Source organism: Pipra filicauda, unplaced genomic scaffold (genome assembly GCF_003945595.2).
Source record: "Pipra filicauda isolate LSUMZ 115617 unplaced genomic scaffold, ASM394559v2 scaffold43_size3849885_pilon, whole genome shotgun sequence".
Taxonomy (NCBI): domain Eukaryota; kingdom Metazoa; phylum Chordata; class Aves; order Passeriformes; family Pipridae; genus Pipra; species Pipra filicauda.
Genome location: NW_024104576.1, coordinates 2,328,437 through 2,344,994, shown reverse-complemented (window position 1 = coordinate 2,344,994; position 16,558 = coordinate 2,328,437). Strand labels below are relative to the sequence as shown.

Below are 16,558 nucleotides of genomic sequence, written 5' to 3'. Positions count from 1 at the left end.
TAGCTAGGATTAATAATGAATAGACAGGCAAAATCTTAGTTTTTAAAAGGGCTTTATCTTTGCCCAAGGAGGCTGTTCAGCACCCTGAGTCATGCCTGGTTTCCTGGATTGAGGTGGCCCAAGACTTTTCTTTGTAAACTGTGCAAGAAGTCCTGCTCTGAAAAAAACAGCTAATTTGTGAGGGCTGCCTGCTGCGAGATGGTCTTGGGTCCTTACTATGTTCAGATGATAAATTTTGCAGCCTAAGGAAGCACTGGGTTTGGTCTCTTCTCCAGCTGGAACTGCTCGTTGTGTCTGAATATTTAACATCATTGTTAAATGTGGCTCAAGATCTTTTGGAGCAGGACCTTGAACCTCAGTCATCCACATTTTAGTTGATGCTCTAACTCTCCAGCTGCAGATCCTGCTGATAATACAGAATTCTGGCCACAGAATGGAGCAGACACCAAACCATTCAGCCCAGAAAAGGCAATAGTGTCCTTGTTTTTCTGGGATATAAATGATCTAGGTTAATTTTCTTACTCTGCAGTGGAAACTGGTTGGAAAATAGAGGGTTGGGTTTCTCTTGCAGACTAATGAAATGAATAGGGTCTTTTAACACTTATGTCCCTGCAGATTGCTTTGCAGAGAGGAAAGCAGATGTAACTTTGAGTGTGTTTGAAGGTTAGGTACAGTTTGGAGAATGGTAGATTCTTTGTCCTACCTGTCAACGCTCAAACTGCCTCCCTAGGTACAAGGGAGCAATGGTGGATTTTTCCTACATGAAACTTAAGCCCTTCACACTCAGATAGCAGCAGTAGTTTAAATATTTGGTCATTTAAATTGCCGTTGGCATATAAATAATATATTTTGTGCACCTCTCTCCTGCCTGTGCTATCACATGGGGAAATGAGCCCTGGTCTCAGTGCCAAGTGGCAGGTCATGGTCTGGGGCTCGCTGTCCACTGCTCCATCCCTGCCTAGGGGAAGGGTTGGGTCCCTCTGGGCTTGGAGGAACTAACAAGTATGTAGGGTGGGTGTCTGGCGATGTGGTCTCCAGAGCTCCACATGACTGACCAAGTTAGGGAGAGCCTCAGATGCCTAAAGGAGTCCTGGGCTTGATGACCATAGAAGTAACTCCATGGAGTTCTGGGGGAGCTTTTCAGCTTTCTTGAGTAAAGCTTGTGAAGAGCTGAAGCCTGCTGTTTCTGTTGTGCTTTAATCAGCTCATGTACAACAGAATTTACCAGCTTGTTCAACTGAAAATGGTAGACAGCATCAACTTTCTGTGGGTCTGAGTTTTCTAGTAGCTGATATAGCAGAAAACCAGCTCAGGCTTTTGTACAGAGTCTAAAATACAGTTATCTGCTCTATTATATTTTTTCACCCACGAGTAACTGAGTGCCATTCTTATTCACATACACTTTGAATTAATGAATGAGCAATTCAGGAATCCTGAATCCAGTCACATTATCTCCTACTTTCTGTTCTAGTCAGTCAGAACAAAAATAACCTTGAGTGTCAGTGAAGATGAGCCTTCTCTCAGCCTTAATCTTGATGCCAGGGTGAGAGATGAGACAGAGTTCTGACAGGTAGTAATGCAGCAGCATCCACAAAGACCATTTGGTCCCATGTCACTTGAACATGGATGATTTGAGCTGAATAAGCTGTTACTCAGCCATACACTGAAAATAAGGAGCACTGAGTAATCAGAAAACTTCAGTACATAGTTAACACCCTTTAACTTTGTTAGGGTATGTGTCTTCTTGAATAGATAACTAGTAGATACTGATTGCAGAAGCAAATAAAAATTAATTGCTTTCATATTTTTATGTAGATTTTTCTTTAATATTATTTTCTAAAGGCATGCTAGTTCTTGGATTGCAATGAACACTTTGGACATATTAAAAGAAGATTGGTCATAGTGAATTTTTTTTTTCCAGTTCAGTTTTTTAGCCACACAAATGCTGCACAGAAGTGGAGGGTTGCTCTGGTTAAAATCTTGGGAATGGATTCAACTAACAAAAGTTAGTGTAACACCATTATTATAAGCGGGTCTACCTAACTTCCTGCAAGCCCTGAATCTGCTCATCGGTGGAGTGCCTTATGGTATGCCTTTGTGAGTCAGATTTTAAGAGCAGTGGAGCTTCTTGCAGCTTTTGTTTGCACAATTGGATGTGCTGGGCAGCTTTTGCATACACATCAGTTCCCTGTTTGTCAGGATATTGTTAACACTCTGCAGCTGTAAACAGGTTGTGACAAGCTCCCAGTGCTCTACATGTTGGTGACTATTAGATGCCAGACGTGGACTTGTATGGCTTCACGCCATGATATTATCAGCTCTCCTGAGAAAGCCCTTTTGGATGTGTTCAGCGCTGGATGGCTGAGACCCCAGCTCCAGATGCTGGCAGGGAGTTTGCTCCGATGGCGGTGCTTCCCTGCAACCAAAGCCTGGAGCACTGGGGGAGCCAAGCTAATGGAGGTGACATTTTTGCATAGCATATGAAACAAATTCTTGACCTCTTGGGGCTACTTATTAACTCTGGTGGTTTGGCCAAATTCCAGTGTGAATAATTATCTCTGTTGTTTTTTGTTTTTTTTTTCGCTGGTTTTAATTAGCAGTTATATTCACTTTTGGTTCTAGCTTGTCTCAATTGGCTGTTAATCAGTTGCTGTGTTTTGATCTGTAGGTGGGAGTTGCATTTTAATATGGGAGAAACAGATTCAGCAGCTCAGATGTCTGGGGTATTTGTTTAGATGCAGAAAATTTTATTTTATCCCAGAAAAAAGGAAATTAAGACAAGGACTGTGTCTGTAATATGAGATAAACTAAGTGAACTTAAACTACCTTACAGTTATCGCTAAGCCCAAATATATTACGGTGTAATAGTGCAGAGACATGGCTTCCACACAGACCCATCCCTTTCCCTGTTTGGCACCCTGGAAAGCAGACAATAAAAATGCAGTGTGGGTTTAAAAGTTAAAGGTTAATTTATTAGTAGTTGTGTCCCTGAACACTAAAAGTATTTTGTGAGTATCTGGAGTTTCCTTGATATCAGCATGGAGAAGAGATTAATATTTTTAATAGTGAAAAAAAAAATATCCCACTTTGAAGACCTGAAGGGAAAAAGATGGCAACAGTTAATTTTCATTTTTCCACACAATTGTGTAGATTGTTTCACTAAGTTTTAACTTGAAGAGGAGGATGGAGAATATGTCACATGGTAGATTAAAGGTGTATGTATTTCTGTATCTTAGGTTATTTAGATTTATTTTGCGTAAATTTGCATTGCTTGATGACAGTCATTATAACACTTTCTAATGTGCCTTGTGCCTCTGCCACAATTCCAGTTTGCTGTCATATTTGTTCTGTGTTTTTTTGTTTTCATTTAAGAACTTAATATACAAAACTGGAGCCCCCGAGAGAGCATTAAGCGTACATAATTCCGATTGTTTAAAGATAGGAATCATATAAAAAAAAATCAATTTTTAATGCTGGTGCATTAAAGCTCCTTTATGGGCCACTAGAGTAATGCAAAGTGAGCCAAGCACATGGCTCAGCAAGGCAGCTCTCCTGGACTTTGTTCTGCCAGTGCTGAGCAGGATGGCTGGAGTGGGTCCTTGAGCTTCACCTTTCCTTTGGGGACCTTTCCTCCTTGTGTGTGGCCCCTGGGTTCCTCTCCCCTACATGCCTTGGGTAGCTTTGTGCTCTGTGCTTATTTGTTCAAGTAATACTGGCTTTCCTTGCTGTCCAGGCAAATAGGAGAGAATCTGATTGTTCCTGGAGGAGTCAAGACCATAGAGGCAAATGGGCGCATGGTTATTCCTGGGGGAATAGACGTCAACACTTACCTACAAAAGCCCTGCCATGGGATGACTGCAGTTGATGACTTCTATCAAGGCACAAAGGCAGCACTAGCAGGGGGCACCACCATGATCAGTGAGTACTAGCAATGCTCTCTTCCCACAACAGGCTGAAGCCTGTGTAGCATGTGTGGGGATAGCTACCGGAGGCTCCATACTGATTTTATGAGATCTTGAGATCTTCTGCAATGAATCTTCAAATTTCTGGGCACTGTGTTTGAGATCCATTCATCATTTTCGATCAGGGTTGGCCTGAAAATGAACCAACCCTCAGAAAGAAATAGCAGCATGGTGAATTGTCTCTTGGATTTTCCTCTGAAATACAGAACAAGCACTGAGGAGTAAAATACCTACTCTTGGGATTTTTGAAAAACAGTGTAGGTAGTGCTGTGAGTGTATGGCACAGAAAATCTGACGAAGATCTGCTGTTCCCACCTTAGTGCCATTTCAAGGGCTTTGGAAATAACAAGATGCTTATTTAGAAACTTGGAATTGACAGCAAGAATTAAGGAACTCCTTACCAGAGATGTCTTGGAGGAACATCTTTCTTGGTGGAAGATAAAATTAATTGTTTATAATTGTTAAAGACCTTTCTTCTGTCTACCAGATGGTGGGACAAGATTTAACTCTTTCCTACTAGCAGTGACTTGGCCTTGGTTAGACTTTGTGAGGCAGTTGTTCCAGGTGACGTAAATTGTCGTAGCTTCCTTGTGCGGAGAAGCTTCACAGTGGAGTTTTACTCCCACTGAATTGGGATGCGGCTTTTTTTGCTGAGTGGTGTAATCTGTTACCTGTGTTCAGCAGTAGGTATTAGCTGAAAGAATCTCTGGCAATAAGCACAAATTGCATTGCTATTCATTCCTTTTGTTAATAGTTTTTTCAGTCTATGTTCTTCAATTGAGGCTTCCTGTGCAGGAATTAGGCTTGCAAATGCCACTGGTAAGCCCATCTTGCTTTGTTTCCCTACTAATTTTTGACCTAGCGATGCGAAGTACATACACATAAGTAGTTGTGTCTTTATGTCAGCAGGCGTTGTGGCATCCTTAGATGCAGAAAGTCTTGAGGCAGTGAAGATGTGTGGTTGCCTGGCATTCAGTCTCCTGTATAGTGTGGCTGAGTGTTTGTGCTCAACGTCATCCCTGTTCAGACCTTTGGCTGTATTCCCAGTTTTAGCTGCTGAGAAAACATTGAACATCTGCACTGATGTATTGGTAGGGCAGAGTGAGCCAATTCAGTGACTACAAGGCACTGGTTAATAATTGTGCTTACTGTGAAATACATAGAAATGGACACATCAGACAAGAAGTACAGCAAAGTCCAGAGCCTGTGTTCTCTTACAAAACAGTAAAGGGAAAGGCAAATGTTTCCTAAACTGTGAGGTGTTTGGTTTGCCCCTTGTGTATGTGTTGATGCTGCACCAAGCATGTTGCCAGACTTACCTTTAATACAAACTGTTCACAAAGTCTGCTGCACCTGAGACAAGACCTGACCAACACCCCAAATGTAGAGTCTGCACACAAACTGCCTTCGAGGCTGCTGTTTCCAAGGCTGAGGTGCTGGAAGACTGCTTACTCACAGGCACTGAGGAAATCTGAACAGTCTGCATGCTGTCCAGCTAACAGACACTTAATCTCTTTTTCAGTTGACCACGTGCTTCCAGAGCCTGGTTCGAGTTTACTGACCTCCTTTGAGAAGTGGCATGAGGCAGCTGATACCAAATCCTGTTGTGATTACTCTCTGCATGTGGACATCACCAGTTGGTATGATGGGATTCGAGAAGAGCTGGAAGTATTGGTGCAAGACAAAGGTTAGTTAGTGAAATCTAGTAATATTTTTTGGTTTTATTGAAATATCATATGGAGGTGAAGTTTCGAATTATTTTAGTGAATGCACAGGCACTGGTTACGCTGCTTTGCACTACTTTGAACTTGTATTTTCACTCGCTGCTGTGCAAAATGGACATAAAGCTTTGTGCTTGAATGTAACTTTGTCCAATATAGGCATAGAATATTAAAATGTGTTGGTCGTCATATACAAATGCATCATTTTGTGCTTGCTTGTTCATGTGAAAATAGGCTCACACATTGCATAGGTATGTTTTATTTGAAGGTAAAACTCAGAGATCAGCATTTAGGATAATCAGCCCAGTTGCCTTAGATGCTCTGTTTAAAGAATGGAGAAAATGAAACATTTCAGGTAGTGGTTCAGATTTTAACTGGACTGGAATCTGTGATTCAGCTACCTCAAAATTAAGTCCAAATATGAAGAGCACGTGTGTCTGTGAAACTGTCACTACAGGGTAGATCTCATTTCTTAGCAATGACTTAGGATAATTTACTTTAATGCCTGTATTTTTAAAACAGGTTCAAGTTGCTAGAAAAAAGGGATGCTAAAGTTAGGTACCTAACACTGAAAAAATGTCCTGATTTTCTCAAGTGCTTTGTCTCCAGTGGCTTTCCCTGAAGTAACTACAAGATGCTTTGTTTCAAAACTTGCCAAAAAAAGAAATCTAAGACACTTATGGGTTTGACTCAGTTCAATTAAGACGTGTGATGAGTGATGCTATAGGTTACCCTACCTGGGCTCCAGCTACTGCTCCAGAATAGCACAAGTGAAACCTCTCATAAGTGCATGTCCATGCATGTCAGCTCAGCGTGGCAGTCTCATATATTGAGGGCATCTTGATGGCATCGGATACCCGTGTGTGGGCAATTGGATCTAGCCTTCAGAAAATACCTAGCTTAGCTCTTGTTCCTTAAAATTTTGCCTGACAGCATGGATTTTTCTTTCCAGAAATAAGTATTTTCAAATATTTTTTGCTTGATACTTTCCTTGAAAATGTATGCATATTAATTAGGAAATATTTTCTGAAGTGGTATTCAGTTCCATGGGCAAATCAGAATGACCCTTTTATTGGGAAACTTAAGTGATACATATATTCAGCATCCTTTGTAATGTGTAGTGCTAGTAATGACTTTGATAGTACATTTCTCCATAAAGAGAATCTTTCACATCCAAGTAGAAAAACAAAGCAAAATGCTGTTTTTGAGTGAGCAATTTTTTGCTGAGTTGCCATGGAGGTGCAGTCACCTAGGGGAGTTTATCCCATATCACTGGATGCTGGCAGTTCCTGTGCTGTATAACCAGATTTTAGGCACTTCAGTCAGCAAGACTGCACATAATTTAGAGAAACTGCAGCTGGTCTTACAAAGCTCTATAATATAGGTGATTTTTACAAGGTGATGACATCTGTCAACACTGGTTGTGCCAAACCTGTGCTATTTCCCTGCTATCAGCATTAACGTGAATCTGCTGCTGTGCATTAGCTGAATGTACTCTCAGACAAATATACTGTGCCTCATTTCAAAGGTTGGATACTATTTTCCAGAGCTCCTGGATCACAGGTGGCTCAGCACTCCCAAATTTGCCCGAGGGCTTACATTAAAAGCCCGATGCAGATAGTTAGTTTAATAGTCTTCTCCAAGTATTGAAATGTGAGTTTTCACTATAAATCTGACCTGCCTTTTAGTTGTCAGGGGAAGCAGGAATCTGTTCATTGGTTCTGAACCGGGATGCATAATGGGGCCTTGGTGGCTTCTTTAGTGGCAAGAGCATTAGGAGGTCACCTTTGTTCTCACAGCTGCAGCAGTATATCTCAGGCAGTCAGTGTGAATTACTCTCATGTTTTAGGAGACACAAGGTGAGGATGAGTATAAAAGCGCAAGCACAATGTGAAATATTTCAGTGTGGCAAGGGCTTTCAAATTAACGGGTAATATTTCCTGATAATTGGAAACATTTGAGCCAGCTGGTGCAAATAGACTTGATGTCAGTGGAGTGACCCTGGTTTTCATCAGCTGGAAATCTGGACTGAATTTGTTCTCGGCTGATTGTGGGTGAGGTAGCTGAGTGACAGGGATCAGCTCACTGCGTTTCAGTGCTGCACGTGCCTAATGCAATCAGCGTGACTAACAGGGGAGCTCACAGAGTGGCTGTTGAGGTGCCTTGTCATGAGGTATAATTGAACAATTAATCAGTTTTAACTCAATACAAAGCTAATTTAAGGAGACACAGGCTTTGGAAGGGCCTGGAGATTTTGTAGCCCCAAATGCTGATTATAAAGACTCAGGCTTGTAGCATTTCAGCAGCTATTTTGGGATTGGGCTTCTCCAATATATGCAAAGGAACAACTGCCTGAAATAGCTGACAGTTCAGGGCCTCACTGGTTGCTTTGACTTTGTCACTGTTCAAAAAAGCTTGTAGTTCTGCCTAAAAGTTGAAGAGGATTCTATTGAGTACTCCTGGTGTCAGGGAAGTAGGACATAAACAAGAATGTAGCATGTAACAGATGTTAAGCATTAAGGTCAATAGTCCATGGACAAGGGCTTTTGAAAAGCTGCATAATTCCAATGAGTAGGTCAAGACACCAGACCAAGGCAAAGAGTCTAATCTTGGATACCTGTATATGTAACTTTGTGCTGTCTATCTAGGTACTCTCTTTGCAAGGCACGATGGTTTGCACCATCTCTCCTGTTAGCTGTAAGGGCAGCCCACGAGATGTTTTTCCACTGTGTGTGTGTCTGAGGTGGCAGCTGAGGGCCTGGTTGTCTGTTTGCTCGGGAGAACTCTGCTTCTGCAGTGTGGTAAGGAGCAGGCTCAAGATCCTATGGTGGGATCCCAACTGGGGTCCTTTCTATTCTTACTGATTTCAAGGAGAACGTTAAACAGAGTGGGAGCAAAACTCTTGTCATTTTACCAAGGTCAGAAGAGGGCCTAAGAAGATACAAAGGCAATAAAAATGATGAAAATATGTATTACTTGGGTCAGTGTATGTGTTCCAACCACAGTACTCAGAGAAAGCTGTCTTATCTCCTGCAGGACTGTGATTAAATGAATTACCTTTGTCTAGATCCTACTGGATAAGGGAGAGCAAATAGATAACCCAGCTCTTTGCTTACAGTGAGATGTGTATGAGAGGATTCAGTCCTGTGCCATCACTGAGGCTAGTCAGCATGGCTCGGGCCAGCCCTAACACACCTCTCATTGCTTTGTGTGTGCAAGGTGGCTCCAGGGTGCAGCTGACATCTGAGATGTGGGGTGGGCTTGGGGAGAGAAAATGGAGCTTTCCTCCAAGGCAGGTAGGACTGATGTTCTGGGAGCTGCTATGTTCAGTCAGAGGGAGACAGGACTGAAGGCATGAGTCTGCAAGCACTGACTCCAGGGAAGGTATAGTCAAGCTTAGGCTTTAAAATAGGAACATACTGAGTGCTTTGCAACTGTAGGGATGAATAGATGGAAGGATTACAGTTAGTAAAGGACATGTGTGTTTTCTGAGAACTTGATAAATGGGAAAACAGGAAGAAAGGATGGGTTTATAGGCTGACAAGGCTCCATGTTTCAGGCTGAATTTGCTCAGAGTGGAAGTCAGCAAGGAGTGGCCAGCTCCTGCTTTGTATTTCTCTCTGAGCTACCTGGACTTAGCAGGAAGACATAATACCAGGGATCATTTCAGCGTTTTATCCTACATGTATCCTGGGGTATTTTAGTCCTCTAATTGCAAATAAATTCTGTGTGTGTGTGTGAGCAGCCGTACCCTCTGCCTGAGGATGTATTTGTTCATTCTGGACTCATGGAGTTATATCTTCATCAGAGAGCCTTATTCATTTTGTGTAGATAACATAAATAACATGAACAGATCTCTTTCTTTCTGTTCTTGCCCCAGGAAGCAAAGTTTTCATCACGACCATTTTGAAATGCAGCACACACAGCTTAGACAGTTGAGAATTTAGTTTTCTTTTAAGTCAGAAAACTTCTGAGATTGGTCTCTGTACCAAACTGGGGTTCTTGTCAGTAGACTAAAGAGGAAGGCAAATTTATACAGTAATATGAATTCATAGGTATGGAAATTATGTTTTTGTAGAAGATGTTTGTAATTCTTGTTCCATTAGAATACAAAACTGTATAAATGACTGAATTTTTGAAATAAATAACAAAACTTTTAGGGATTTGAATACAGTTGGTTCTTGGCAGCCGACACTCAACACTAGCGTTTCTTATGATTTCTAAAATTTGAAGCTGTCATTTTCCATGGTTTGGTGTGACTGCCAACATAAATCCTTCTGTCTTTGGAAGGTGGAAGGAGAGGTGTGGTGAGCTGCTTGTAAAGCTGGTTTCAGGCTTTGTTTCCACTCCTTCCCAGTGTCTACCATCAGCTAAACTGGGTGCTTTGGGCAGTAAGGTAAAGAAAAAGGAAGTCTGTAAGCACATTCAGATACACAGTTCCTGCATATTCTCAGCACTTTGGAGGAACTTAACTAGAAGTTTTATCCATCAAAAAGAACAGTTTAGGTGTGCAGGTTTCGAGCTGGCTTCCCGCCAAGTCTCCGAAACTTGACAACAGAGTCTGCTTCCCAGAGAGGGAAGGAAAAAAACCAAGCAGCCAAAGCTATTGCAAAAATATATACTTAACATATGAAACAGATAGATACAGTGAGAATATTATATACCTATAACCCCAGAAACCCTAAATAGCTTCCTAAAGGGAAGAGGGGAAGGGAGAAGGGAAAAAGGACAAAATAGGACGAAAAGGGACAAAAACAAAACAGGTCTACACAATCTAAAAACCCGGTAACCAGCAAACCGAAGAACTGGCAAAATCTCACCACTTCCCTTGGTAGAAGCGGGACAGCTGGACACGGCCCAGCACTGTCCCCTCACGCGTGGCAGATAACAGCAGTCACTGTAGGCCTCAGCTCCAGATAAGCCAGACCGAGACAGGGACCCACCGTTCTCGAACGTCGCCGGAAGGGAAGAGAGCGAGGTCCCTCCTGTTGGCTTTATTTATACCTCAAGTTACGTAAATGGAATACTTCCATGGTCACCTTCCTAGTGCCTTGTAACCTTCCTGGTTACAAACTGGTCTCCAGGAAGGCCTAGAGTGAAAACTATCACATTAGGTCAAGCTGAAATGTTTTCCTGATAAGCTGAGGAAACCTAAAAAGAAAACCAGTGATTTTGTGGTTTTCAGAAACAGAACCTTATGCAAGGTCTTTCAAACTTCACAAACTTTGCCTGCTTGCTTTAGCCACCATCACTTGTCTGTGATTTGGCTGCAAGCAGTCCTGTTTGCAGTGGTGGCTGGGTTGCTCCAGGGCTGAAGACAGGCAATCCACAGCATCCAACAAATTCCCCCAGGAAAGATGGCATCTAGTCCTAGCAGCTGTAATGCCATTGCTTTGTTTTTGGCAATCACTGGTGAAAAGCCTAGTCCAGACGTACTCTATGACTTATTTTTCCTGAAAGTTTTGTTTGCATACAGTTTAAGAATCCACTTACATGGCAACACCTTTAAATTTTGTCTTGGAACAGGTGTGAACTCTTTTCAAGTCTACATGGCGTACAAAGATCTCTATCAAATGTCCGACAGCCAGGTACTGCTCTCAATGCTTTTCATTGCTATGATCTGCCCTCTCTTTCTCATCTCCCAACATGTGAAGAGTTGCTGAGGTGGAATCCCAGAGAAACATTCCCACTGACCTGAGTGGGACTGGGGGAAATGTGCAGTGAGGGACTTCTCTCTGGAGCGTCGGTGCTGAGCTGTGGAGAACACCTGCATGTGTTTCTTCAAGTGTATGATATTCACCTTCTCAAGCAATTTTCTAGTGTCTCCCAACATTGCAGCTGCTCAGACCTGCTCAGGATTTCACTCATTTTATTTTGCAGTAATCTTTCAAGAACTCTAGGTCAGAGTGGGAGAAAAAGATGAAGCACTTGAGGCTTTTTGAGGCAGTTTTGAGGTTTCAAGAGCTTCTTGGTTGCTGCGAGCAGTTAAATGGAGTTGCTCTTTCGGGGAGGTGGCCTTTTCTCATTAGGGCTGGAGATAACAATGAGCTTGTTTGTCCAGAGCTCATTACAGATTCCAGACTCTTCAGCTTTCCCATTCATATGTATCAGGCCACTGTAAATGAACAATGGCATCTGTTAGTAATAATAATGTTTGCTTATTCAGTTGAGAAAATGTTTCTTTCTTACTTATTCCCAGAGCTACAGCTCTTGGTCTCTTAAAATAACTGTTACACCTCCAATACATGTGCTTTTAATTGGAATTTTAGACATAATAATATATAAATATTTTCTGAGAGGCAGTGCCTGTTAAATTCAACTCCCTGTTGGAATTATCAGGAGAAATATATCAAAATGTTTAATGTGTGGTTGGACTAATGGCTGTTACCTTGCTTAAATGCTCATGTTGCAAGCTGTGTATTGCAACCCATTCAATGCTGCCTGAAATACCCTAGTGCAAAAGTGGACACTGAAGAGACTTGTGTCTTCAGTATTTGATCTGTGCTTGAAAACTGGTCTCTCCCGTGTTACTGAAGTCTGGTGTAAACAAGGAACACATTAGCTGAATACCTTTTGGAAAGGAAACTGTATTTCAGTAGATCTGTGCTCAGATATTACTAGTAAAAACAACAGGATCAACTATTGCCCTTCTTTATGGATGGGTTTTGACTCTTAGAAAGCAATTTTTAAAAAAAGAATGCTCTAGAGAAAATACTGAATTTCTAATTGCAGAATGAAAGATGTTGGTGAAAGTTCAACAATGTCTGCTCTAGTACGATGGTGCAAAATGCCTGCCCTTCAGAAAAGAGGTATTCTAGGTGTACTAAAAGTGTCTGGAGTGCATGAGGGTAATTCTATTTTACGTTTGCTAAAACTGCAGAAAGTAGACTCACTAAACTTTGGCCTGTGTGGGAGGGCATGACGAGGCAGCTCTGGCAGGGGTTGGGGCAGACTCTGTGTCCCAGGGAAACCCAGTCTTGCCTGGGGCTGTTCACCCTGTCTCGGTGCAGAAGGGCAGAAGTTTGTCCTCTGGGTAGGCTGGTGTGTACAGGGGTAAGTCAGCACCAAACAGTGAAGCTCAGGCTCTGAAAAGAGATAATGTGCTATTCACTGAGGTAATTACCGGCATAGAAGGTATGAAACTAGGTAAACAGAGAGGTCTGAGTATTAAGTAATGTGTTTTCCTTATTCAGCCGTGTTTCCTTCTTTATACTACCTGCAGCTTTATGAAGCCTTTACCTTTCTAAAGAGCCTTGGGGCTGTTATCCTGGTCCATGCTGAAAATGGGGACTTGATAGCTCAGGTGAGTGAACTGTCATTTTTATTTCACTTCGTGCGATGATTTCCTTCTGAATCTGGCAGATACAAGTGAAGCAGAACAATGTAAAGCCTTTTTCAGAGGTTTTGGGGGCAAAAAGTGGAGCTGAAAAGCTTTATGCTAAAGTCTCTTACTGCAGCTATCAGCGTAAGCAGCACAGTGAATTTGCAGTGGGTATTAAAGCTCACAGACCTATTTATTTTTGAGAATATTCTTATAAATCTTTGAAGTTTGCGAATAAGAAGTACTGTGTTCTTCTAAACATTTCCGAAATGTGTGTTTATGTGTAATCCATACTCTTTGAAGATGCATCTCAGAACAAGGAAACAGGGCTCTAATGCAGTATGTTCCATAAAACGTCCTGGATCCCCAGTGCAGACTTTGCAGGTCAGGTCCCTCGGGGTCGCTGCTGTCCTCGCACTAAAGTGTGCTCTGATCTGTGCCACGGCACATCAAGAGGTAACCCAGGGACAACTGTCGATAGCAAACTTCCCACTGGTCTTTCAGAGGCAGGATTCCCCTCTAAAACAGGGTGGGTGGGTTTGGGTGGGTGTTGTTGTGACTTTATACATTTATGATGAAAGAATCTTTTGAGGCTGCTGCAGAGATGTCTCATTCCTCTGATCCCTTGTACGTGCATCGAGCCCCTCTTAGGTCTGTGAGGCTCTGAGTGAGCCATGGGATTTATCTGCTGAGCTGCTTATCTGCTGGCTTATCCGCTAAGGATGAGGCTGCAGGACTGACAAGGAAATTACAATAGGTAAAGCTGTCTTTGAGATCTGGACGAGGGAACTCACCTTGTCTCATGGCTAAGGGAGAACCTCAAGGGATTATTTGAGGAGTTGGGCAGTGTGTAAAGACTCTTCCCTTGAGTGTATTTTGTTTTTCCGTCCGTGGGGTTCTGTCCCCTATCTGCCTGGTTAGAATTTACCCCCTTTGAGAACTGCCTTTCAGTTTTGAGTTTGGCCAAAATAACCACTGGGATCAAAAGTTACTAGTAAGGAGTCAACAGGCACATACAGTGCAGTCATGTCTTTCCCCCACTGAAACCAGGTGAAAACCCTCATTCACGAGAGAGAAAAAAGCTGATTTCTCATGAAGTTTAGAGTGATTTAAAACTACTAAATGCATAATATATAGTTTTAATACAACATAAAATGCCAAATAGAATGAAAATTAATAATAAGAAACACGATTAAGTCAATATTACTGTAGGAATGGCAAAATAATACAAATCAAATGGCACCTGTTATGTTTTGATACATTCCCCATTAAAATCAAGGCGCACTCGTGGAATTGCATTTCTGATAGAAATCTATTTCAGTTACATTTTTCTCTGATCAGCCCTAATATACTGCCATGGGATATGAACATGCAGAACAGAAAAATTATTAGGAAAAGAAGAAGTAGTAAATAAATGTAAATTATGTTATATATCGACATATTTCTTCACCATTGCCATGTCTCACACAATCAGTCTTTCCTTATGCTTTTATTTAGAAGGATTATTTGAATACTAAAAGGAAAGCTGCCTGCAGGTAGTTTTTTCAGGACTGCCCTGCATGAAAATACAAATTTGATCTTATCAAACAAATATTCTATTTCATTAGCACTGTCCAATCCTCTTACAGTGGGTGATCTTATCATATAATCTGATTTTATGACTTTCTTCAAGATGCAAATCTATCCTGTTTTGTGTAGCTATTCTGTACCAACTTGCTATTTTTTTAATATGGCTCTAACTTCATCATTTGCTATATTTTAATTATCTGAAGTCTTTAACTGGCACTGTTTAGAACCATTGCATTAGTGATGCAGAACAACTGTTTTAAAATTGCCTATGAAACCTTATGTTTTTCTAACCACAATATTCTTACACATTCAGATTAATACATTCCTGTTAATGCCTCTTCAGCCTTGATTGATTGCAGCGAAGGCTAAAGTATATGTAAATGTTAACTTCCTCAGGTTTTACTGGAGCCTGTTGGTAATGTGTGAGTTTTTCCCCCTCAGGGACCTAGGATCAAATATTTATTAGATGACACATTCAAGTATGTTTGGTAACTTCATCCTGGTCTCTAGGGGACATTTATCTGTGTCACAGAGTCATTACATGGTAGAACTGGGCTCATTAGAGCCCTGCGGGCAGGGCAGGGCAGGGCAGGAGGTACATCAGCAACTCTGGTCCCACTTCTGCTCTGCTGTCAAGCCTGGACCAACCTCAGATCGGAAGAAGTTGATCACTGTTTTCTGCAATAAGGGAGATTTGTTCCAATACCACTGCTTGGCCTTAAATTAAGTGAAGCTTTTGTCTATTTAAAAAAAAATTATCTCACTGCTGTGAAACTGGATAGCCCAGAATTTTTTTTTGACAAATCCCCATTGGTCCTAAGATGGGCTTTTTGGTGTGGACACAGCGCCCTCGCAACTGGAGCACAATTTTAGTGATTCACTGTGTAGGAAAAAAGTGTTACAGAGAGCTGAAAGTGTCAGCAATGCTGAAAGTTTAAGAAAGGTAACAGTGCTTTGTGGATTACAGCCAGAGAGGAACTTGGGCAAGTAAAGAAGGAATCACAGGGTGGAAGTACCTGTAGTTATTGTTTAGTGTATTGGTTAAAGCCCGTTCCCTGAGCTGGTGTCTTGGTGTCAAGCAAGATTTTCTGGAGGGCAGAGGAGATTTACGGTGGTGGAGCCCAATGGCTCGAGGCACAAATATTCTCTATCACACAGCGGAGACCTGTGTTGGCTGTGCTGGGTGGCATGGGACCAGTTTAGAGCCAGTGTTTTCAGTGTTTAGAGGGCTTATGCAGCTGCGTTTACACAGACTTTAAAAGGGGCAGTCAGACAATATGGCTGTTATTAATCTCCCTGAGGATGCTGGGTGCAAGGGTCTCATCCTGGAGCTGTGTCAGCATTTATCTCTTGCATTCCAGGAACAAAAACGTATTCTGGAGATGGGAATCACTGGGCCTGAGGGACATGCCCTGAGCAGGCCCGAAGAGGTAAGAAACTTCACTTATTTTGTCGTTTGTGGAAATATTTTGTCGAACACGTAATATCAGAGCTTGGTTTCTGTACGTGCAGATGATAGATGGGTGAATTGGGGAAGGCAGCAGTCTGCTTCTCCCATCTCCTCTTCCAGTATTATTCAAAGCCTGAAAAGTCCAGGTCCTTTCAGCTTGTTTGTTTGCCTGAAAAACCCTTTTGATGCTGCAGCAGGTGGGTTCCCTCAGTCCAGGGATGAGTGTGTCCTTGTACACTCAGGAGTTGCAGCTCCTGCTGCCCTGGGAATGGATGTGCATGTATTTTTTAAGTGTGACCTTTGTGTTTTGATTTGTGATGACAAAAAAATTGGGCTTATCGGGGTAAAAATCAGCAGTGCAGCTTGAGGATTAGGCTTTGGAGTAACTGCATTTATTGAAATGCTTTGACTGAAAACCTCCTATGGGTTGCATGTGTACATATATACCATGCATATGCATATACCCACATATAAATCTACTTCCCTGCTGGCAGATACTTTGGTGGCAGAAATGCAGGTGTAGAAATGCAAATAC

The 16,558-nt window shown here is 41.9% G+C and overlaps 1 protein-coding gene across 2 annotated transcripts in view; it reads left to right on the top strand.

The window, feature by feature from the left end:
• The window catches only part of CRMP1 (collapsin response mediator protein 1), a 51,233-nt gene that overhangs the window by 18,786 nt on the left and 15,889 nt on the right, over positions 1-16,558 (top strand). For both annotated transcript variants that reach the window (XM_027736211.2, XM_027736214.2), the window contains exons 3-7: positions 3,734-3,918; positions 5,485-5,649; positions 11,210-11,271; positions 12,906-12,986; positions 15,935-16,003. In XM_027736211.2, the coding sequence (XP_027592012.2) occupies positions 3,734-3,918; positions 5,485-5,649; positions 11,210-11,271; positions 12,906-12,986; positions 15,935-16,003 (562 nt within the window). The remainder of the gene's footprint in view (positions 1-3,733; positions 3,919-5,484; positions 5,650-11,209; positions 11,272-12,905; positions 12,987-15,934; positions 16,004-16,558) is intronic.